This window comes from Diaporthe citri (genome assembly GCF_014595645.1).
Source record: "Diaporthe citri strain NFHF-8-4 chromosome Unknown scaffold_1, whole genome shotgun sequence".
Classification (NCBI taxonomy): Eukaryota; Fungi; Ascomycota; class Sordariomycetes; order Diaporthales; family Diaporthaceae; genus Diaporthe; species Diaporthe citri.
Window position 1 is genome coordinate 10,695,540 of NW_025064846.1, and position 24,792 is coordinate 10,720,331.

Consider the following 24,792-nt stretch of genomic DNA (forward strand, 5'->3'; position numbering starts at 1 on the left):
CTGCTTAATTACCTTTTAAGGCTAATAAGTTTGAGCCTATGCCTTCTTTAAAAGCTCCTAAGAAATTAGCTAAGGTATTAAAATTTAAGAAACCAACTTAATTAGCCGGCGTTTTAAATAGTGAATTAGTTAAGAGTAATAGCATTTTATAATTTAAAGCATTTTATAATGGTAATAACCTTTTTGTTATTATAGCTTTATTAAGTTTATTTAAATACCTTAAGGTCCTTATTAAAAAGATAAAGGTTAATTTTATTAAGAAGAAGATTTAGTTAATAAAGTATAATTTACCCTTAAATTATGGCTTCTTGCCTATTTATAAGATTAAAAATAAAGATAATAAGGTAGTTTATTTAACTTAATGGGATTTTAAAGATAATATTATAAAATTTACTAAACTTAAGCCTTAGGTACCCTTAAATGCAAATACTATGTAGAACTAAGAATAGATTAGAAAGTAATACTGTTAAGTTATGCTCTTTTACTTTTTAATGGCTATTAAAGTAAACATTATAAAACTTAGTAAGATTCTTAGCCTTAAAATTATAAAGTATATTTATAAGCACTAAATAATAATAAGTAAGGTAAAGTAAAAATGGTGCTTAGCTAATTTAGTTCTTAAGTTAGCACTAATTAATGCAAATTTAAAACCATTAAATAAGATAACTTTAAGTTTCCCTTATTAGCACCTATTATTATCCATTCAACCTTATATTAAATAGTTAGCATTAATTAATGCAACTTTTATTGCAATAATTTATATTAATTAATGCTAATTCTTATTTTAACCCTTCCCCCTTTCTTTAAAGATTTATATGGGTTGTTATGCTTATATATTTATATTAATTAATGCTAACTTGCCGGCCTCCCTTAATATTTATTGCATAAGCTAATAGTATTATAGTATTTATCTTCTTTAATATTATTACCTAAATTAAGAGATTAAGCTTTTAGGGTTACTTATTTATTTAGCTTAACGTTAATAAGTAATTTAATAAGCTTGTAAGGAGTTTTAGTTAATTATAATAACGCGCTATTTTTTAGCTTATTATTAATAACTTCTTGCAGCTTGCCTTAGTTATTTAAAATAATAACTTAAGCATAATATCTTAGCTAAAGAGCATTAATATTAATATAATTACTAACTTTATAGTTTTGCAATACCTTATGTATTGCCTTATTAATATTAAATTAAGCGCTATTAAAATTAAGCAATATAAGCAATATAAACTTAGTAAGAAGTACTTATATAAGTTCTTATATAATGATTTATTTTATAAAATTGCTTATTATAATAATTATGCTATATAGTAATTTATATTTATTAAGATAAGGAAGAAAAAGGTAAATAATTTGCTTTTATTAAAGATCTTGCTTAATAAAAAGATAATTATTTATAAATTTACTTATATTAAAGCTTAGCATTATAATAAATATCTTATTAATAATATAAATAATATAATGAAAGTTATTCTTATTAATAAGGCTTAAAAGGTAATTATAATTATAGTAATATAGATATATACCTTGCAAAAGTAATATATAAAAGCTAAAGTAAAGTTATACTTAAAAAAGGGTTTTATTAGGAATAAAATTAAGGATAAGTAAGTTAATATAAATTAGGTTTTTACGAATTTATATAAGCATATAGGCTTCCTTACTTATATTAATATATATAATACTTTTAGTTAAGAATTTAATGCTAATTATAAGATAGCTTATTATAAAAATATTATAAATATTATAAATTACTTCCCTTTTATTAATTATTAAATTATTATAGCTTTTATTAAAGAGATTTATATAAAAGGTTTGCTTATATAGCTAAGGATTATTTTTATTTAAGGTAAGAATATCTTTAAAAAGTTTAAGGTAATGCTTTTAAGTTATAATAGTATTTAGCAATATATAGCTATAAAAGAGTAAAAGGGTAAGGTATTATAATAAATAATTAATAAGAGCACTTTACTTATAAATGGTTAAGTAAATAAATAATATTATAAGGATTTTAAGTAATGCTATGCTTTATTTATATTTATATTAAGTTAATTTTTTATAGCTATTAACTTTATTAAGGCCTTAAAATTTTTAAGATAATATAAGTTAAATGCTAAAGGTAATGCAAAATATATTAATTTATATATTAATTGGCGTAATAATATTAATAGCAGCTTAATTAACTTATATAGTATTAATTTTATAGCGGCCTAAGTTATTAATAAGTTAAATGGGCTAAGTTGGCATTAATTAGTATAAAGCTGTGCCCTTGCTTTATATTAATTAATGCTAACTTAGTTTATAAGCCCTTTATTTATATATTAGCTAATAAGGGTTTTGTAAATATTGTTGTTATATGTTAAATGGTAAATAGCCTATTAAGAGGTGTTCTCCTTGTTAATAAGGTGGGCATAGATAAGATATTAATTATGCTCTTAAAGCGGTATTTTTACTTTTTAAAGTGCAAGGCTAAGCTTAAGGCGGCTAGCTTATTTATGTTTAATAATGCTATTAAAGAGGGCTTTGATGAAATGTGGCTTATTATAATGTAGGCGCTTATTAATGTTATTAAGCAGTACTTTAATGAGATTTATAAGTACTTTCTAGCTAATACTTTTAATGTAAAAGTTTTTTATAGATTAAGGAGTAATATTAGCTATAAGCCTGCCTTATAAGTAGTTATAATAATAATTAAGGAGCTTTTTATTTAAATAGAAATAGCTATAAAGTATAGCAACTTATCTTAAGTATGTGTTTTTTTATGGATTGGCATTAATTAATGCCAACCCATAGCTTATTTTTGCATTAATTAATGCTAACTTATATATATATAATTAATTAACTATATAAAATATAATAAAGATTTGGATATTTTTATATTTCATAACTATCTTTTGCTTAATGGAAAAGACTTTTATTATTATATTTATTACAAATGTAAGTAATTAATTATATTAATGGGGTTTATGAAAGTATAATATATATAATGATATGCTTGCGGTAAATAAGAAGTAAATTAATATTTTTTACTTGGCGGTTGCTAATACTTATCTTAGGGATTAAGTTATAAGGAAGGCTATAATAAAGAAGTATTTAATTTTAAAGAATATAAAAGGTTTTAATAATGCTACTTATAATAATAAGAAGAATAACTTAAATTATATTTTTAGCGTTATAGCTAAGGCTAAAGCTATAAATTACAAAGAGTTTAATATTAATGCTAATGTTAATAATAAGCTTAATAAGCTTAATAAAGGTAGTAAGAATAGTAAATTAGCTAAGTTTATCCTTAAAAGCATTTAAGTAAAGCTATTAGCTAATTATATTATAAGTAGCTAATTAATATAATACCTGGATAAAAAGATAGGCGTAATGAAAAATATAATAATTTAATATATTAAATGTTATAAGATAGCTTTTTATTCTTGCTAATTTTATTAAAGCTATATAATTTATAATAAAGCTTATTTCCTTTGCAAAGCTAATATATTATGATTTTATAGGCTTTAATTAAATATTAAGCTATTATATTAAGGCTCCAAGTTTAAGCAAAACCTAATAAGCTTTATATTAGTTTTTATAATATTGGCTATTAATAATATTAGTAATTATTATGGTTTAAGCAGCTTATTTTAGGAAAATATAGCGCTTTTTATAAGCTTTAGCGGTAATGCATTTAATAAAGTGGACTTTAAGATGGGATACTTTAAGTACCTAGGCAACTTAAGCATATTTAATAAGCGAAAGAAAGCATTAATAAAGGTGGCTATTATTAGGGGCTGGAAGTGGTGGTGCTTATTGCTTATTAGATAGCAGTATAATATTGTGATAAATATTAATATTAGCAGAAAGGCTATGCAGGGTATGCTGGATTGCATAAGTATATAGTGGGGAATAGATATAATTTTAAAGCTGTTAAATTATATAAATAGCTTATTATAGCTGGTTTACTTATATAATAGCATCCCTGCTTATTATATTAAGTATTATGAGTTAAGTTATGCCGTCTTAAAGCCCTATATAAATAATATTATAAATGCATACTTTAATGACTTGGCCGTTAATATTTAAGAAGCTAAGCTAATAGAAATTATAATGGCTATTCCTTATAGCAGCGAAATCTTTATTTTTAAAGATGCTGGCGGTAGCGATAAGGTTACCAGGATTTACTTAAATAATGGCTTGCTTTAAATTCTTAACATTAGGTTTATGGATTTGCTTAGCTTTTAGGCCTTATAAATTTTAAATAAGGTAGTAATGCAGTTAAATAAGGTTATGCTAAAGGACTTAAGAATTAATAATGAACTTATTAGCATAAAGGCTTGCAAAGTAATAAAAAAGAGGAATTAAAAGGAAAAGGGTAAGGTGTTTTAGTTAGGATTTGCTTATTTAAAAGCCTTGCTTTATAATATTAGCAATTAGGGCTTTGAATATTTATAGGTGCTTAGCTTTAGCGCCAACCCATTTAATATTATCCTAATGGAGTAAAAAGCGGTTTTTAGCTGCGTTTTGGCCCAATCCTTAGTATAAATTTATATGCTTTACTTATATGCTTAATAAGCGAATAAGGATAAGCATATGCTTATTATAATATTAACCCCTTAGGCTTAATTATAAGTATTTTAATTAATTGGCATTAATTAATGCAACTTCCTATTAAATTCTATATATTAATTAATGTTAACTCCATTTAGTTATACCTTTATATTTCTTTGCATTAATTAATGCTAATTATATATATAATATAAGTTGCTAATTAATTATAGGATCTTGCAAGGGATAATGGAAAAGGCTAACCTATGTATATTATTTATTTATGCCGGCATATTTCTATAGGAAAAGGTAATTGCTATTGCTGACTTTAATAACTTTAACTTTAACATTAATATGCTCTTAATGAATATTATAGTGGGCTTTGCTAGGCTTAACTTATATTATATATATAGCTATGGGATTTAAGTGTAAATGCCTTAAAGCTTTAGCTATACTAGTTAATACATTAGCTGCCTAGTTTAGCTAAAGTAAATAAAGTTAGTAATTTAGGTTATTTTAATAGTAAATAACTTAGCTTATAATTAAATTAAGCATAAGGTAGCTATAAAGAAGGTTAGGTTGCTAAATATTTAACTATTATTTTAAGGCTGGATAGATAAATATTAGCTTGCTTATAATCTTGCTTGCTATAAGGCATAGCGTATTATATAATTTTAGCCCTTTTATTATATAATTTAGGAAATTTAGCATCCTAAGGAAATTTAAAACTTTATATTAAATGCAATGCATATAACTGCTAAATTTTATAGCTTGCTTGCTTAGCTATTCCTAAGGATTATTAAGCTACTTATAAATATTAAGGAGTTAATAAAGAGTTTTAAGTATATTTTTCTTGTAATTCCTATTATATAGGATTGCAATACCCTTATTAATAAGGATGAGGTTATATAAAATTAGCTATAAGCGCTTATTTAAAGCATTAAATTTAATAAGGACCTTTTAAATTAAATAAATGCAAAGCAAGTAATTATAAAGTTTAGCATTAATTAAAAGCAGTAAGTAATAAATATCTTAGGTAATAAGATTTAGAAAGTTGATAAGCATAAGCATAATAGCGTTAATAATACCTCTTTAAAGAAACTTAAGTTTACTATAATGATTATTATATTTAACTTAAAAGATAATTTTAATATGCTACCCTTGGATAATATATTTAGCTATAGTAATGAGTTTAATAATATATTACCCTTAGATAATGTATTTAGTTATGGCAATAAGTTTAATGCATTTTAATATAACCCTGAAAATCCTGCTTATACTAAGGTTAGCCCTAGAAAGCTATTTAAGATTGCAGCTTAAAAACTTAAGGCTATAAGAAAGTATATAATGATATAATGGGAAGAGAAGCAATATACTTAGCAGTAAGCAAAGGTAGCAATTTAGTTGCTTAAGGATATAAGTATTTTATAAGTTAATACTAAATAATGCTAGCTATATATTTTTAAATTTCTTTTATTTATATTAATTAATGCTAATTAATACTTAATAATCCCTAAATGAATATAATTAAGTTTATTATTGCTATAATAAAAGAGTTTTTTTATTAAAGAAAAGGTTTGCATAAATATAGCAATAAAATAGTTTAAAAGGATAGGGATAAAATGCCTAAATATTTAAATAAAAAGGATTAGTAATTTATTATTATGTAAATTATACTTACTTTAAAAACAATATGCTTTGCTCTTAGCACTTTTATAGATATAAAAGTAAGTTTTGCATGTCTTGGTGCGCTTTTTATTGCTAGAAACGGCAGTCTTATTGGCATTTATATTTTTAAAAGCCTTAAAGGCAATGGTAGGGCCCTTAAAGGTGGGCTTATTAGCAGCTTTGGGAGGCATTTTAATAATGTTAATTAAGGATATAAAGAAAGTAAATAAGCTAAAGTATAAATATAGATAAATAGAGAATTTAAGAATGTTTAAATAAGTAAGTTATGCCTTTTAATATTTATATATTATGGCATATTTAATTAAGTATTAAATGCTAAGGCTTATCTTATAATTATAAGGAAAAAGAAAAACTAAACCTTGCTTTTGCTGCTTATTTTAAGGAGGAAGAGTACTTAATAATAATCTTTATACCCTTAAATATAGCGTGCTTAATTAGCTTATTAAATAATATAAAAAGGATATTAATTAGGATCTTAGTAAAATGCATAATTAAAAGGTAATGGAATAAGGAACTTAAGAGGTGTAAATTTCTTAATAGAAGATGATGAATTATATTATAAGTAGTAAGCTTAAAAGCCTTAATGGTAATGTACTTAAAAATATTAAATAAGTTTAGGATAAATATAGCATAGTTTAAAATATTAATATTGGGTAGATTTATTTAAGAATTGTTATATATATATATTATGTATTTAATTAAACATTATAATGCTATATTTTTTGCTTAGGAATTACCCTTAATAATAATATAATTTTATATAAATTCCTTGCCTAACTCTCTTAATATATTAAGAAATATACCCTTTTTAATATAATGTTTTTATTAATTTTAATTAAAGTAAAAAGTTTTATAAAATAGTTAATCCCTTTTTACCTTAAACTTTTCCTAAATCTTTTTAAAGATTTAATTATTAAGATTTATAATAAATAAAGTATAATTATGCATCTTTTATACTTAAATTGCATAAAATAACATATTATTATTAATAATAAACCCGCTTTATCTTTACTTTTTAGTTATAATCTTATTAATTAAAGGCATAAAGCTAAACTCTTTTAAGCCCTTATAATACTTATTATTATTTATATTATTATTACTTTTTATATAATTTAGCTATATATATTTCTTGCTATTAATTTAGCTAACTAACTTATAGTTTATAATATTTCTTATAATTAGGCTTTTTTTATATATTAATAAATTATTTAATAGGGCTTAATTTGCTATAAGCCAGCTAATGCAAATTATATTAGCATAGGTTATGGGCTAGTAATGAAGCTTATGCCTCTTTTTATATTATGTATTATTAAGTCTTTTAAATATGCTTTATTTAGCATATTACTAAGCTTAATCCAGTTTATAATTAATAATAGCTACTTTAATATACTTTCTATATATTATTTAGTTTAAAAAGGCTTGGGCTAAATGATTATTTAGTATTATAAGGTTAAGAGGCAAGGTTTGGAGCTAAAGCATTAGGAGATTAAGGATGGGTAATAAAGAGTGCTTTAAAATGCTTAAAGGAAATGGTAAATGGAATTAATAAATAAGCTTTAGCATATTGCTTAAATATAATAGTAATATTATTAAGTAGTATAAAGATATGCATTTTAATAAGTTACTTATTTTTATTATATTTAATGCACTTTATGCTATTTCTTTTAAAAAGCTAATGTTTTAAGTAAGCCTTAATATAAAGCTATACTTTAAGTTTTATTTATTAAGATTAAGCATAGGATTTAATAATACTTATGCTATCTTAACTAACGATATGCTTAAATAAATAGGATTTATGTATTTATATTTAGGCTAATGGCATTGCTTATATTTCTTTTTAAAGGTTATTTTTTTTTTTTACTGCCTTATTTTAGCTTAATAGCCGCTTAATTAAGGCAGCTAATGCATTTAATTTATAAATATAATGGTTTGCCTTTGCCTTTTTAAAACTATTCTTAGCTTATTTAATTCTTTTTTTCTTTAATAATAAAAAGGGCTCTGTTTTATTAAAGGGCTTAGCGTTTATTTTTACGCTTATATAGGCATGTTAATTAGGATTAAGCTTAGGAGCATTAAGCTTAGCTTTATTTAAGGGGGTATATGCAGTGTTAATAGGGTTGGATGGGATTGGGGGTGGGATTGGGGATAGATTATTTAGCTTAGTCCTAAGGGTAATATTGCTAATAGGGAGATAGTTAAAAATACTTATATCTTGTAATAAATTACTTAATAAAGGAGGGGTAAAGTATAGTTCTTATATAGGCTTAAGCTTAAAATTAATAAGCTTATTAGGATCTTTAATATTAACTTATAGTATTAAATTATTTTTTAATAGCGAAAGCCTTTAGGGATATAATGATGGCTTTGTAATATAACGTTATAGCTAATAGATAAATTCTTATATTAATTATTATATAAAGGGTTTTAATTAATATTAATATGAATGAAAGTTAGTTAGGTAAAACGCCTTACCCTTTTGCATTATAGCGTTAACTTTATAAGCATATAAGCATTTCATAATATGTTAAAATAATTTTATGCATAATATATTAAGTTAATTTAAACTTTTTAACTTGTTATAATGGTTAATAGAAAGGTTACTTATAATTTAAAATATTATAAATAATAAATTAGCTAAGGATATAGGGAAATAAAGTAATATGCTTAATGCTATTTTTAACTTCTTAGCTAAAATATCCTGAAACCTTTAAAATAAAGCTATTATTAAATAGAGAAAGGCGTTTACTATGGTTGCATATATGCGTTTTTAGCAGCTAAGCTATGTCTTTAAGTAGCGGTATAAACTCTTTATAATAAATATAAAAAGGATATTAAAGTGTATTATATATAGGAAGTATGCTTAATAGATGCTTTATTAGCAGTAATTAAGCTAAGTTTTGTTAATATAATAAATGGCTTTTGCGCCCTTATTAACCTTTACTTACTTTTATTGAAATAGGCTTTAAAGTTTTTTAAAGTTGCTAATATAAATAGCATTAATTATAATAAGGAACTTTGCCTTTATTTCCTTAAATATTATATTATTTAAAATATATTAAGTAATATAAACATTGCATTTAAATGCCTAAAGGAGATATTATTAATATATAATAATTTATGCTTATAGAAATATTATTTAAATAGCATTACTTTTAATAATTTTAATATTTATTATTTAAAGGTTATAGTTAATTTTATGGCTTTTTAATGTTTTAAGCATTTAAATGAAATCTTTAATTATTTAGCTGCTTATTAAGGCTAGTAAGTAAGTATATAGGTATTACTAAGGTATTATCTTAACTATATGAATAAGTAGTAGTTTATATTGATTGGTATTATAAGTGGCATTTATAATAAGAAAGGAAGGGTTATTAGGGCTTTTAAATTATATTGCTTTTATAAGATAAAATATAATATGCTTAACTTAATGTTTTGCATTAATTAATAGGTTAACTGGATAGCTATTTTTAATTAAATTATTAATAAGGCGTTTAATTAATAGCTGGCCCTTAATATCTTGGTTATTAAGTAGTTTGTGTTAATTATTAATATTCTTAAAGGTTATTTATTTATATGGGATTATGTAAAGAAAGTAAATAATAAAGGTATTTAATAAATATTATTATAGCTAAATATTATATTATTCTTAATAATAAGGTAGGAAGGTAGTTTTAATAAAGGAATGTTCTTTAAGGGTTTTAAATGCTAAATAATTATATAGGGAAAAGGTTTTTATAATATAGAAAAGACCTATATATTTTAATAAATATATATAAAATATATAGTTAAGTATATTTACTTAAAGTGCTTATATCCTTTTTAATTATAAAGTTAAATAAGTAGTTTGTTTTATGTAAAATTAATGGCTTTTTTAGCCTTTTTTACTTAATTATTATTGCTTCTTTAACTTACTATTTAAAGTTATTAATAAACTTATTTATAATCTTATTTATTCTTTTATTATAATACTTTGCTTTGCTATTAAATATATATTTAATAGTAATTTAATAGCAAGGTAAGTCTTTTTTAGTTTGCGTAATTATAACTATATATTTATATGGCCTAGTTTAAATATTAAGTGCATTTTAAAGATAAGGATTATGCTTTATTTTATAAATATTAATATAAGGATTATGGTTATTAAATTATGTTTTAATAGGTAAATAATAAAGTTATTTGGATTTAAATATAATTTTATAAGCTATATTTAGGAGATATTTATAATTATTTTAAAGGATAAAAATAATATATTATAAATATTTTAAATATTTAAATTATTATTTTTGGGTTATTATCTTAATTATTTATAATTATGTTAAGGTTAAGTTTAAGGGTATTAATGGTGAAATGGTATTTAAAGATAAGGGCTATGAAATAATTAATTTAAGGAGATAAAAAGAAATAGGCGCTATTTTATAGGTAGGTTAATTAAATATATAAGTAAGTAGGTGAAAAGTGGTTTTATAATAAAGTTATAAGGTAAGTTAAATATTATATAAAGTAAGTAATAATAAAGTAGGTAAGCTAACTTAAAGTTATAAAATTTTTTTTTATGCCTTATATTAATATAGTAAATATGAATTGAATATATTGCGTAAAAAATGGCGGGGTAAATGTAATAAAGTAACGGGGTAGCTATAGTTTTAAAAAGCTAGCTCCTAAGATGTATTTATGTTTTATTAATGTATATAGCCAATTTCCTTATACTAAGTAGGCCAACGCTGAAAGCTGGGTGGGCGTACTGTAGAAGCTGGGTGGGCGTATGCTGACTCCGGGTATCCATAGGAGCTGCAGGAGGCAGGGAAAGTGGCGTGAATAGACCCTGCGGAGATCCAGCCTGCTGGCACCATCTCTGTCAAGGCCATCTCACCCTTGATTTCGTTTGGCCTGCTTGCGACTTTTGAGCCCTGCATGTCGACAGTCCAAGGGAATTGTTGCAGGCTGCATTGCTTGAGCAACTCGCAGAACGATGAAGTGTTTGCAAAAGGGCCGAACAGTCACGGACGACAGTTCTCTTTTTTCTCTCAGCCATCACCCGCTTCCAAGGTCACTAGCCAGGTTCCAGTAGCATCAACCAATACAGGCGTGTTCCCTCTAGGGGGCTCTGCAGGTTTTCCATGCAATTCTTTCATTGGACATGGAAACTTGAAACTTGTGGGAATTGCCAGCAAAGAATCGAGCATCATGGCTAACTGTGCCGACAAACCCAAAGGCAGGGATGCGCAAGTGCAAACATTGAAACATGCTTGTCCGCATCTGGGCCGATGTGGTGACCAAGCCTCGCGTCCATCTTCATTTGTTTTGAAACGCCATCGTTTGCTGGCGGGTCGCCCGAACCCGGCTTTGAGTGGTTCGTTGACGAGTCGTCGCGAAGGCTGGCGTCTGCGCTCCCGGGGGCCCGCAATTTATGCAATGAAGCTAACGCTTGTCTGATTCGCGCCCGGATCGAGGCGTGGCTCGAGCCTTGGCCACAAAATGATGGAATTGTGGGGAGGCGTACGTATGCCACCAGGGGCTCGATTGGTGGAAGCGCGCAAGCGACGGAGGTAGAAAGGAGAGGACTGGGGTTTTGCGTAAGGAATTGAATGGCAGAGATGAATTATTGTGAATCTGAGATTGAGGGCCCTGAAAAATAGGAGTCAAATAGCCTACATGCTGCTGGGATGATGATCCACGCGAGGATGCTCTTTCTTGATTTTTGACGACTTCTGTCTCTGAGTTTCGGCCGTTCGGGGGCGGGGGACCTTCAGGACGCCATTCCCCGAGATGCCTTGGCCGCGGCGTGCGAGCAATGGGGCTGGCAGAAGGGTGATCGACATGGCATCCAGCTTGTTTCATGTTCCTACGTATGTCTGCCCACTCTTGACTGTCAGTCCTCGGAATTTGTTGCCGTGGGACAAAATCGCCGACTTACGCGAGTCGGAGCCGGGGATTTTCCTCGACCCACAAGAAACCACATACCCGAGTGTGCCCACATGCCGGAAAACAGGTCTTGTCTGCCAAGACGCCAAGCTCAATCACCATGAGGCTCTGTGGAGAACATTCGTGGACACATTCTACTGCTGTCATTCACGAACCTGCCAGCCTGCTCATCACCAGTATCGCGAGACAACATGTGCAGCCATTAGATTTTGTGCCAGATGTACAATCTGTACAGTTCATAAACACGGATGCTTGTGCATGACAGTGTGCATTCTAGTTGGCCGTCCTACGCTCAACAATGACTATAAAAGAAATGCTGAGCCGGTATAAATTCGTAAATATCCACCAAGTTGGCAGTGGCAGGAGTCCAAATGCGAATAACACTGTCCGACGTGCAGTTCCGCCTCAAATCGTCGCTACTGGGAAGGTAACTTCTCAAATTTCTTCTCGGTCAAAGTTCTTCGGAAGTGGCTACTTCTTTCCGGGTTCATCCTATCTCTCATGACATTTGCCACAGCGCAGGCTTCAGCCCTGTTGTCGGTTTAACGATCAATCCAGGGGCACACTCTGTGGCCGTGTTGTCGAGAGCGAGATTGTCGTAAGCTGGAAGTTGCCGTCTGAGGCAAAAAAAGCGTGTCACTCGTCTACCTGGGGCAGCAGATCCACTATCACATGGCATCCCTTGGCGCTTCGGACGAAGCCACAGCGCAAACCGACCCACATTCAGAGGCATAAGTCACTGCAGTCCCTCAGCAGTCGAGGCTCGTCATCTAGCAGTAGAATGTTGACAGCAGTGTCGACATGCGCGGACGCAGAGAATTCCCAGATACGCTACATTAAAACACTTGGCACCAAGCTTTTGAGTGACCCCCAAAGCCAACAAGCTTATCATTGCCTCGGGGTTTGTTCCGAGACAAAACTTACAAATACGGTACTCCGTCAGTCTTCGGGATTCGGTCATCCTCATAACGAATCCAGCTGAGACTGGCCAGGTCTTCTCGGCTTCTCCTATACCCTGCCCACGAACCTGAACATGTACCTGGGTGTTGCCCCCTTTCAACATAAGCCAAGCCGGGCACTTGAGATGTGATACTTGAAGAGTGGTGAGGCAGGAGTGAGGAGTGAGGAGATCTTGCCCCACACATCGGGAATCATTCATCCACATATTCAACACCGCCGAAAAGCCTCCTGTATGCATGAGAGCGGTCGCATCAGTCAAAGCTTGTTTCGATTTAAACGTTGTCAACAGTTGGGTAAGTTAATACTGTTTACAGCACACTTCTACGTAGAAATCAGAGAATCGCACCTGCAAAAACAGAGAGTACACGAAAACATCGCCAGCAAATCCAATACCCACACCCAACACCAACGCCCAATTCACACACCCCCAACGCCTAATCTACATACCCAATTAGCATATTTAATTAGTCCTACGTATAAAATTTAGCTATACGAATTGGGTGTGTTTGGTGTACAGGTATTGGGTGTGTAAGTGTTGGGTGTGTGGGTATTAGGTGTGGCGCGAGTGGTATACCGTTGTATCCTCCTTTTTTGCAGATGCAAATCTCTGTATTCTCTGTGCAAATGCTTTTGTGTTAATCACGGTTCTAGAATGGCCTCTTTTCGTCTGCCCCCCCCCCCCAACCCCCTCCTCTTTTTCCCCTTCTTTTTTTTTTTTTTTTTTTTTTTTTTTTTTTTTTTTGATGCCAGGAGGGGGGTGAGGGAGGCAGGGTACGCCCACCCAGCTTCCACAGTACGCCCACCCAGCTTTTAGTGTTAACCCACTTAATATAACCAAATTAACTATATATACTTTAAAATATAAATATATCTTAAAAGCTATCATTATTTTATTACTTTATTATATTTATTTTATTATTTTTTATATAATATATTTAATTTATATTTATTATACTTATATAAAATATAAAAAAAACTTTTTTTATAATTTTAAATTAACTTATTTACTTTATTATTACTTATTTTATATAATATTTAACTTACTTTATAACTTTATTATAAAATTAATTAATATATAATAAATATATATTTAAAGTAAAATATTTAAAATATTTATTTTATATAAATAATGTGATAGCTATAGCTTTGAAAAGCTAGCTCTTGAGGTGTACTTATGTTTTGAAGTATGTGTAGCTAATTTGGTTATACTGGGTGGGCCAACGCTGGAAGCTGGGTGGGCGTACTGTAGAAGCTGGGTGGGCGTACCCTGCCTCGGGGTGAGGGGGTGAGGGGGGAGCGAGTCACTACAGTTTACTTAGGTAGGATGACTGCTATAATTCAATAAATAGGTGGTGAATCAATAGAGCAAGATATGGGAAATCGCCAAATGGTTTAAGCAGGCACGCAAGTTCGTAAGGCTAGTGTCCCCAGCCCCCAATCTCAGCGCGGTGGTCGTCTGCGCCTCTTTATTGCAGACCTCCTTCGCCCGCTTGCAAGTCTCTCGCCCCCGGGGGCCTCCTCAGCTTGAGTTGATCAAACGCTTAAAAATTCTGAGCGGCTTCCAATAAAAGAAAAGCGAGTGTTTCAGCACCGAATATAGACTCCGAGGGGGCCGTAGTTGGGTCATTTCTGGCCGGCCAGCCGCTCTCAGTGTGCTGCACAATTGGGGGCCACCATTACAGCGGAGCTCGCTGTGATGGTACTCCCCAATATTGCGTGTGAGGATTCTTCGACCTTCTACAATCTTACGCCGTCTACTATATTTTCGACTTTTTAGAGTCTCATCTTAGCGATTCTTCCCATCCATTCTGCTGTTGTATCCCCGTCTCGCACGTCCACCCAAGTAAGTAAGCAATTTTAATACTAGTACGATATATCCTAGTACGATATATCCTTCATAATTCACACCCTCGAAATGACGACAAGCTCTACGCTGGGCCAGCCGCGTACAGTCCTCGGTCCCCTTACGACTACCTTCACACCGCCCGCCTGGTGCGGGTATGTTGCTATCCCAGCAACGTCCTGGGGTGGTTCGCGTGGATATCAGGGGCATTCCTGTAAATCTAACTCCCCATATGGCCATGTAAGAGCAATTGTCTAACCTACTGTTCCTTTCCCCTTTGTTCTGTAACGTTGCCTGTTTTTCCCTTGGTACTCAACTATCGGTTGCATAATCATACAGGTAGATGTGACAAAGTGCTGGCCCCCCACAACGGCGGGGGTTCCATACCCATCCGTTGCATTTGGGAGATGGGGTTTCTACTCACCTGGTATTGTCTGCCCATCTGGCTACACCGGCGCCTGTACGGCTACCGCCAGTGGCAACGCGCAACTTGAATGGCCTGTACAATATGAGATGGTTGAAGGAGAGACGGCTGTGGGGTGCTGCCCACCGTAAGTAAAGTTTTCAACACCAATCCATATCAGGCCAGTATGCGACGTGCTAATCAGGGACACTGTGCTTCCATCCAGAGGGCTCACATGCTTCTTTAACACGGAGAATGCCGCCATAAGCTGCAGTCGCATATCAATGGCGAGGACATCTTGATAGAGAATCCGGTAATGACATATCCGTATGTCAATGCCGTAACAACTGCCGAGGTTACTTCGACAAAGACAATGGATTCATTTACTGTATGGGCACCGATGATTCAGATCAACTGGCAATCGACGGATCTGGAGACGGCATCGACCTCAGAAACGTTCCATTCCACGACATCCCAAAGCGCTAGTGCAGACAGCAATAGCTCACCTGCGGGGATTTCAACAGGCGCCATAGCCGGCATCGCCGTCGGATATGCGATAGCAGTAATAGCCACGGGGGTGGCATTTGCCTTTTTGATACGCCGGAGACGGCAAAATGGGAAGACTCAAGCCCTGTAGAACGCCTGGGGTGCAGACCAGGCTACGAAACACGACCAGCAGCAACAAGAACAGCAACGCCAGTATCAGACTGGCACTTCGGAGCTTGACGGCCGTACTGGACCGTCCGAACTACCTGGAACACGAATTGTCGCTGAGATGTAGGCTATAATCACAGTTGGAATTGTTGCACGGTCTCGTGGTCGAAAGTGCGTTGAGTGCCAGTGAATGGTGGGGGCATTTCGCGCTTTGCGAATTCGATCCTGGTATAATGAATAATGACACTATGTGGTCGTGGTGGCAGTCTCCAGTTTTCTCAACACTGAAAAGGGTAATATCATCGTACATGAACAAACTCGAACAACTTCATCACACGACTATTGGCTAATGCACTTCTCGGGCCTGGGAGCCAATCAGCTGTGTATTACTTTCGAGGTCTTCATTGCCACTTACTTATATGTGACCTTCAAAACACACTGCCATGCCTCGGTACGGAAGAGTAGAGACTTAACACAGCTTCGTGGTCCTCACATTCCACGAAATTTCTGCAGTGTCCAGATCTTGTCTCCTTGACTCCTGGGCCGTCTCAGTCAAGCTGCCCGGCGACTTTGGATCCCGCGCGCCGCCGCCTCTCGATAACTTCTTCCTTCCATTTAAACGCACCATCGACAAGTGCCAGCCTGTAGTAACCGGGTTCCCATTGCTCCTCTTTTCTCCATGACAGTTCCACGAGGATCTCTGAGAGGTCGAAATGCTCATATGGCTCCCCATCGACTTGAATCAATATCTCTCCGACCCGTTCAAACAACCCTTCGCTCAAATCGACATCCTCCAGAAGTGGTCGCATAAGGATTCCCAAGTGACTGGCGCAGAATCTCGCAAGAGCGAGGGCTGCCAGTTTCTGCTCTGGTAGCGCAGGATCTAGATACCGCGTAGAAATGATTTGTGAGAATCCCGGTGGGTTGGAGTTGAGAGGCAGTATGTTCTCTTCCGTAGACGAGAGAAAGTCAAGAACAAGCCGTCCGACAGTGATCCCGCGGGCGTCATTCCTTTGCTGGTCTCCGTGGCTTTCTGGGCCGTCGATTTCCCTCCTTCGAGGGAAAGGTCCGATAATCCCTTCGAGAAAGCCCATCAGGAGATCATAGAAGCCCCACACACCGACAGGCGGCCCTCCGCAGCCTCCTCGCCACAGGTAGTCCCTGAAGAAAGCCGGGTCGAGAGTCTCTGGAGTATTGAATGATCGAAATTGGGCGTGCACAGTGTCGACATGACTCAAGAAACGAGAAGCGGACAGCCAAGTCGTCCACAAACCGACATACTTGATGAACATCACGTCTGCCTTCCACGAGGAGTGATCTGCTTCTCTGTCCAGAATTCTCTTCGTTTCATCATGAATCTGTCGGCTCACCAGCAAAAGTTGAAGCGCTGTGTCCCTGCACGTGCCTGGCCTGTAGAACACAGGCAGGGAAGCAGAACCACCCCATCCGCTTGTCTTTTCCAAGAGGGTATATTCCCCTGCTGTGATTGTTGAACCGCCCTTGCCGGTTGTGGCGTCGTCTTCAAGCGGCACCTTCCTCAGTTCCCGTGTCAGGTTTATGGCGTCGTTAGGCGGCTCCGTAGTGTCGACGAGGAGCGCCAGCTCCAGAATGGGTTCCCTGATCTCGATGGGAAATCCCATAAAAGCCATGATTGCCAAGTTTTGTAAGTAAAACTTGTTTTGCTTTGTTGCTTGAAAATCGCAATGACACAAGCTGAGGGGCTTAGATGTAATAGAAACGAAGAGGTCTGTGGATGGATGCAGGTTAATGTGTTGTTTCTGTGAACCACACACTTCGAGGAGCCCCGAACGGCGAAAGCTTTGAATATGGCGAAGTGAGTCATTGCCTTCTGCAATGAACTAAATGATGCAAAATTGTGGCCACCTCAGAGATTGAGGGCAAGCGTCTGGGTTTAGTTGGCCGCCTCACACCATTGATGCTGGCTCACTCCTAGGAGGTTCGGAAGTGGGCGTAGTACACAGATACATTACACGCCTAATATACTCACACCTAGCACACCCACACCCAACACACCCACATCCAATTCATATACCCAAGACCAATTTACGTACCCCCTACAATTCATATACTAGATTACAATTATGAATTTTATTAATCTGTGGGCACACCTCTTGTTAAGCTGCGCTTAAGTCTAGACTTTACATCAGGTTAAGAATTGAAGGTGCTGATGTGATAAAAGAAAAATATTCAAAAGGGGGGGGGGGGCCTAACGTAAAGCGATCTTAAGTGTAGCATGTCTTGCTTGGAACTGGGCTGGAATGTGGTTACTGCACCATGGGGCTTGCGTCTAGGTAACGGGTATCGGGATGCTGACAGCCGCCTGCATCTTGTGCTAGACCAGACATTACGGTCAAATTAGGCGGTAGCAGATTGATGATTTGTTATGCTTGCTGAAGAAAAGGATAGAAAAGAGAAAACAGAAAAACTGTTAAGCAGTGAGATTATTGCCGTGAGATGCAGCAGACTACACGGGACTCTGACCCCCTTAAAGCATAACGAACTTGAGGGAAGACTTTGCGAACTGCGATTGTGATGCCAGGGGCAAGCGTATCGCAGGATCTGAAAAATCCGAATTTCTTCGGTAAGACCCATCCGCAAAGCAAGCCGCAAAGCAAGAAATACAAGCCGGACACGCATTGGACAGAGTGATCGCGTTTAAGCATGACCCTTCATTCGAAATCTGTGATCTAAGAGCAGTCGATGTTTCTCCCCTTTGAAAAGTCTTCAAGCATAAACATGCTGTACATGCACAGTCCCGATGAAATTCTGCTACCAGTCGAAATCCATGACCTCCCTGTCCGTCGATTTCCTAACCGAATTCACGTCTGCTAATGGCTCAATGTCAATTTCAACCAACACCGTCTTAACGCACGGTGTATCCGCAATGCAGTCTCGAATGAAACCAACGAGGTGTCGCTTCAAAGCATCAAATTGATCCTCCCTGCCGCGGCAGACCAAGTGTTCGGCTCGCGCGTTCGGAGCGGTCACCCGAAAGTGCAAGTGCTGGAATTGAGACCATTCCAGGTGTATTGGAAGCTCCTCCTCCAGCCTGGAGAGCGTCTTGCTCCGGAAGCTCCCCTCTGGCTTCCAGGAAAAGCTTTGGTGCTCGGGATAACGACAGACCACGCGATACAGAAACTCGACCCGGGCTGGCCCTACCGGCGGCGCCTGGGGTGCATCCTTGTTCTCAGCGGGCCTTTCATCAACCACCTTCCTGCCTTCAGGCGGGAATACGTCGGCGAGCAAGGTGAACAGAGAAACTGGAGATGACTGCCTTGTGACAGACTCCACCTCAATTGAGGGCTGAGGAGCTGCCTCAGCCCGCGTCACCTTTGTCGAAGGCCCCGCATGGTTGGTACTGTTGCTTGGTTCGGTTGCGTCAAGCCCAGGCTCCGTGTTCAGCTGATGTATAAAGCCGTTTACAGATACGTCTTCATCTGTCACCCCGCTCACAGTGGCCCTGAACCGGTTTGCTGGTCTTTGAGTCCAAGGGGGTAAGATGTCAGAAGTGACCGCGCTGTTTGTTTCAGCTGGAGCAATGTTTTCGACAACAACCTCTGGACTAGGGTTGCGCCCCGGAGACTGAAGCGCTACCGAAACTTCCTCTTCTGTCGCACGACCGGTCATGTTGCGCAGCTTCCGCTTACGGGGTGAGACTCTACTTGTCCTTGGACCAGCAGGCTGTTTTCCGGCTCTCTTTGACGACATGTGACGGGTAGAGGTTGTAGTGTCACCTCTCGGCCCCTTGGTCAATGGCTCCATGTTGGCAACGGGGGCGACTTGGCGACCATCACTTCCAATACCTGTGGACATGACTGCAAATGTGGGTTGATCCTGTCAGAAGGTCAGAGAGATTGTGTATGCCCTAGAAGAGTCGAGCCGAAGCCGAATTAGACTTACCGGTTGAGGCAGGATGTGCGGGTCTGGGCTGTCAGGGACACGGTATAGATCTTTGCTGATCTCCCGTTCGTTTGTCGGATGTGATTGAGTCTCGCGCAGATCTGGATTCATGACACCAGTGTGGGAACCAACGGGTGAGTCAGTGAGGTTGATGACTGTCGATGATCTGCAAGGCCTGTGAGACAAAGAATCATGGTGGAAAAATAAAGACGTGAATCATACCTTGGAGTGCCTGGCGTCCCGCAAGCATCACGACTGGCGGACGTATCGACGACGACATCTGTATCTATCCCGAGGTCGTGACTGGGGCTTCGTCCCCTTTTCGCCTGCCCTTTTGCCTTCATTTCGTCTGCCATGTCCTTATTCTTCTTGTATTTGATGTTTCGATGTTGCTGAATGTTTAATCGCCAGAAAAGCTGCCGCATGATTCTCTTGATCCTGGAAGATGATTAGCTTGTTAACGTACCTAAATGAGTGAACGTTCTTACCGTGCACCATCAGTTGAATACTTGTATTTGTTGGCGCGGCTCTGTGAATTGTCGTCGGGCCAGAATACTCTTCCATTTCCGTGAAGTTCGAGATATGATCGAACCATCTCCCCTAGAGCGGTTTGATGTTCTCTAGATTTCCAGTCATGGATAGAGCTACCGTCCCATCCTTGACTGCTAATAAATGTCTTTCGGAAAACCCGAACGCTGTCGTAGAAGGCTTGACATCTTGATGACTGCTGGTCACCGTAATCGAGTTCCTTTCGCAGGTCAGTGATAGAGGGGATTGCTGTTGGATTGATTAGAGATGCCATGATGAACAGACACCTCTCAGAGGAACGCAATTTCAAACGAGAAGACAAAAAGAAGAAGAGAAGAAAGGAAGAGGAGACGCGAGGATGGGAGAGGTGAGCGGGAAAGAAGCGGAAACGAGCAGACCAGGAGAGGAAGACGCGGGAGGACAGCGATTTTGAGAGAAAGGAAAAAGAGGGAAAATGAGACGAGAGGACGGGGAGTGCGAGAGACGAGGAGACAGGAAGACGACAATAGAAAAGACAGGAGCGAGGGCACAATTCCCTCTTCGAAAATCTTGAATGTGGGACACCCCTCCAGGAGAAGAAATCTGCGCCTCATTGGTCATGCGTGAATGGTTATATCAAAACCAACCGGGGGTATGTGGTCAGGGTCGGAAGCAAGTGATTGGCTGTGCAAATGCTGTTGGTTGTTCTGTTTTCCAGTCGGAGATCGATGTCCAATTATTTCTAGGCAGCACACCCAACCTTCGTCCGGGCGGCTCTGCAGGAGGGTTACAATGGCCACTCCTTACAGTACATTTGACGGAAACAGCTGCTTTTTTTTTTGTTTTATTTATACTGGAAGATTCTAAACGTTTGTGAAGTAGAAAAAGTCGGAAGGGTGTGGGGCAGTTTCTGTTCGAGCGGGTTTCCGAGGACTATTTAAAGTGGCGGCGTCTCCCAGGCAAGCCCGACACTTCCTTTCCTCCAAACTCCTCCTCATTCGCATGAATGATTCTCGTGAGAAAGAGAAACGACACATCTTCTATTTGGGGTGACGCATCATGTCAAGTCTCGTACCTCTTCGCAGTGGCTTCATTTCGCCGTTCCCTGTCTTGATCACACTACTAGGATCGAAAGTCATCTATGTGCTTGCCCTGGGTGCACTGATTGAAATTTCGCGACACTGCTACTCCTGGTTAAGGCCAACCGGTACGTGAACTATCACTGTCTCATTGCTGTGCACAAATCGATCTGGTTCTAGAGGCTAAGACTTTGCAGGAACACAGGTGCGAGAGCTGTCCGATACAGCGATCTCGCAAGGCTCAATGATCGAACCATCTATATACCCAGCAGAAGAAAAACAATTTTACAGAGAACCAGATGGGCGCTTCCACGAGTGGCGCAGAGACTCGTCGATCAAGTTCAATAAAGTTGGGGCCCATGTCCTTCTACATCACGTACTTAGACTGATCGATTCTGCCAGTGCTCGACAGTGATAAAACCGGCACGGACCGAAGTTGTTAAAAAATGGTAGGTGAAGGAATAAGTCGGATTGTGCGTATACGATGTTTGGAGTCTGGTTCTTACCAAAATTTGATGAATAAAAGAGTCTCAAGGCCAGGTGCTGCAGGTGCATTTTTTTGTCAGCGAGATGGAGGCTATAGACTATGATTGATGTGAAAGTTTAGCGTTTCTTTGTTTCGAACACATCTTCCGCGTAACCAGAACGAATGAATGAGGCTGAAGTCCTTGGTCTGACAGAATTTCCCAAGGTTGCAAACTGCTGCATCCATTCTGTTCGAGCCAGCTAGAAACGTAGGTGGGACCGTTGCCTATCCTGTAGTCTCACAAAGTCTGTTGCCGGTGCGCTGTAGGCTTGTGGATCTACTTCGTGAGGCATGATTTTTTGGTTCCGCAAAATTCATGTGGTAGTGCGTCAGATTCCCGGATCCACCGTTAGGCGCATGTTAACGCAAGCAACCACGGTGAGCATCGATCGTACAGCCAAACAGTCAGACAGTGTTCCCGCTACATGTCCTAGCTGAAACTCATGTTCAGTGAAGATTTCTTCGATATCTGGAACTTTTATCGCCCACCAGCAAATTACTGTTTCTTTGGCACCCGGCCAGAAACCCCTATCGAGATGGACTTGTTTTCAGAATCAGGGGCATCAGTGCCAAGAATCAACCTTGGAGCGGTTGCCTAACTGTGCCACCCAACAACATTTGGTCCGAAAAAAACCTGCTTTGCCATCCCAGAATGGCTGGTCTCAGACGCGTGAGCCCCTGCACTGCCTCCTCATGCGCCGGGAATGAATATTGCGGCTTGCGGAACGATATGATGATACCTCAGACAATGCATCTCCTGGCACGGTCTGAAGTAGTGTTTCCCATCATTCAGCTCGCTCCTTCCTTACCGTTGTAGTTCTGGCACCCCGGCCGCATATGGCGTTTCTCCAAGTGCCCCGTGCCTCTTCTGTTCAATGATATGCCCAGGGTCGATCAAGATAGAAATACTGGTCCAACATCTGCTCGGAACCCCGCTGATGCCATTGGACCGGGACTGTTGGCCACCAGCGCTGCTTACTGCATGAAGTTGGGTAGTCCGCTGGCGCTGGCACGTCAAATCACGTAACAATCGGCCCTCGCTTGGTACTGGACACTCTGATAATTAATAGCACAGACAGTTCAACTTTTATGCCTATTTGGAGTTGCGGCGCTGTGGTGTTCCCCCCACAATTCGCACCACTTCTAACAAACCAATGCCTTGTGCTCATCCTGCTTACACCTCTGCTTGGGCGAGTGAGACTCGAGGTGCACTCGTGGGCCAGATCGTGCTGACAGCTAGTGTCATTAATCGTCTGCCCCGCTTGCATTTGCCTGATTTCAACTGGACCTAGCTCAAGATACATCTCATCCAATTCGTTGCCATTTCTCAAGACGGCGGCAGATCTTCTGCAACCTCTTCGGTAGCGAACACTACCAATCATTTACTAGCGAAGAGATTCAGCACATATTCTTCTGCCAATTCGACGCCTGGGAAGCCGAAGAAATGAATTGCGTCTCCGAGTGGATTGAGCAGATATGAACCAACCTAGTCGCCGCGGCTGAGTGGGATTCCGAGCCACCCAACCCAAAGTTTGAGGATGAGGTGGACTTTCGTTTCGAGCCCGAAGGCTCTCTGAGGCTCCATGGAGACAGTTACGGTATGTTTTTGCCATTCATCACTGGGATCTGTAGGTGTCTTTGCTGGTAGTTCAGGCTTAGAGAAGATCTCTTGGTGTAAATGGCCTTTGCGAAAAGGACCTGGCCGAGCGCCGACGCGATCCCATACCGTTTAGAGGCGATGAGAACTTCTCTGCGCTCTTGAATGGAGAAACAGATTCAGATAACGAAAGCATAGCGCAAGTATTCACTATTTGTGGACCACCATTTGCATGCGTTCTCATGTGGGATGAGAAATACTGCAATCTTTACGGAGAATATATTCCAGACCTGTTCAGGGGGTGGGGATATGTCCTGTGGGATGAGCGGCGCTGGAACACCATCCATCGCGCGAGACAGATGCTCTTGGAGAACTGGGAATCATCACGTGAGTATCATATGGTCGAGGCGGATTTTGATTGGCCCGGAGACCTACCATGAAAACGTTGAAGGAAGCGCAAGAAGACCGAGCTCTCGAGCCACTCGGGGGGCAAGCAAACTTGATCATGTTGTCGATAGAAGCGGGCCTTGCACAGTATCATTGACTTGGGGAACACGTATAGCACTCGAGAGCACTGATGAAGTAATTGACACAACTCTTCAGAACGATGATTGCCAAAATTCCATAGCCAGGGCTCCTGAGGAGATCTGAAAGCCTTGTCAGTCGTACAGAAACTGACCGCATCGAGAGCTGCCAAGCACTGGTCGACAAGGCTGGCAAGGACATTATGTGGTCTAGACGTTCAAATTTGATCGAATAAGAATATTCTAAGTGGAATTTGTGGTTGAGTCTGCCTTGTTGAACCCTGTTGCGTCCTGAAAACCCATGCATCACTGCCACGACCGCCGCAGAATCTCTGTGGCAAGGAGGAAGAACGCCTTCGTCCGAGTGTCTGCCTGGCCCCCACGAGGAACATATGTTGTGAAACTTTTAGGTTTTGCATTTGGATTGGTATATCATGCCGCCCGTGCCGCACAAAGTGGTGTCAGACTGGAGTGAGATGATGGATAATGCCTCCTTAGCTCTCACCCGGGGGTTAGAGTGCTGAAGCGCCAGCGGAAGTTTGAGGCGATGTTTCACGGTCCTTCCTAGGTAGATAGACAGCACCTCGTGATTCGAACGCTAATTATAACTCAGCCTCCAAGTTGTGGCTGTCATTTA

The 24,792-nt window shown here is 37.5% G+C and overlaps 2 protein-coding genes across 2 annotated transcripts; both read right to left on the bottom strand.

Annotated features, from left to right (window-relative positions):
• Nucleotides 1–16,549: 16,549 nt before the first annotated feature.
• On the bottom strand, nucleotides 16,550–17,650 carry INS49_002778 (uncharacterized protein; the record flags this gene model as incomplete). The annotated part of the gene is made up of 1 exon (XM_043163579.1): nucleotides 16,550–17,650. One exon carries the CDS (start codon nucleotides 17,648–17,650, stop codon nucleotides 16,550–16,552), a length of 1,101 nt encoding a protein of 366 aa, XP_043032085.1.
• A 1,141-nt stretch (nucleotides 17,651–18,791) lies between these two features.
• Nucleotides 18,792–20,724, bottom strand: INS49_002779 (uncharacterized protein; the record flags this gene model as incomplete). Its single annotated transcript, XM_043163580.1, has 4 exons — nucleotides 18,792–19,856; nucleotides 19,923–20,088; nucleotides 20,145–20,360; nucleotides 20,411–20,724. 4 exons carry the CDS (start codon nucleotides 20,722–20,724, stop codon nucleotides 18,792–18,794), a joined length of 1,761 nt encoding a protein of 586 aa, XP_043032086.1.
• Nucleotides 20,725–24,792: the final 4,068 nt, after the last annotated feature.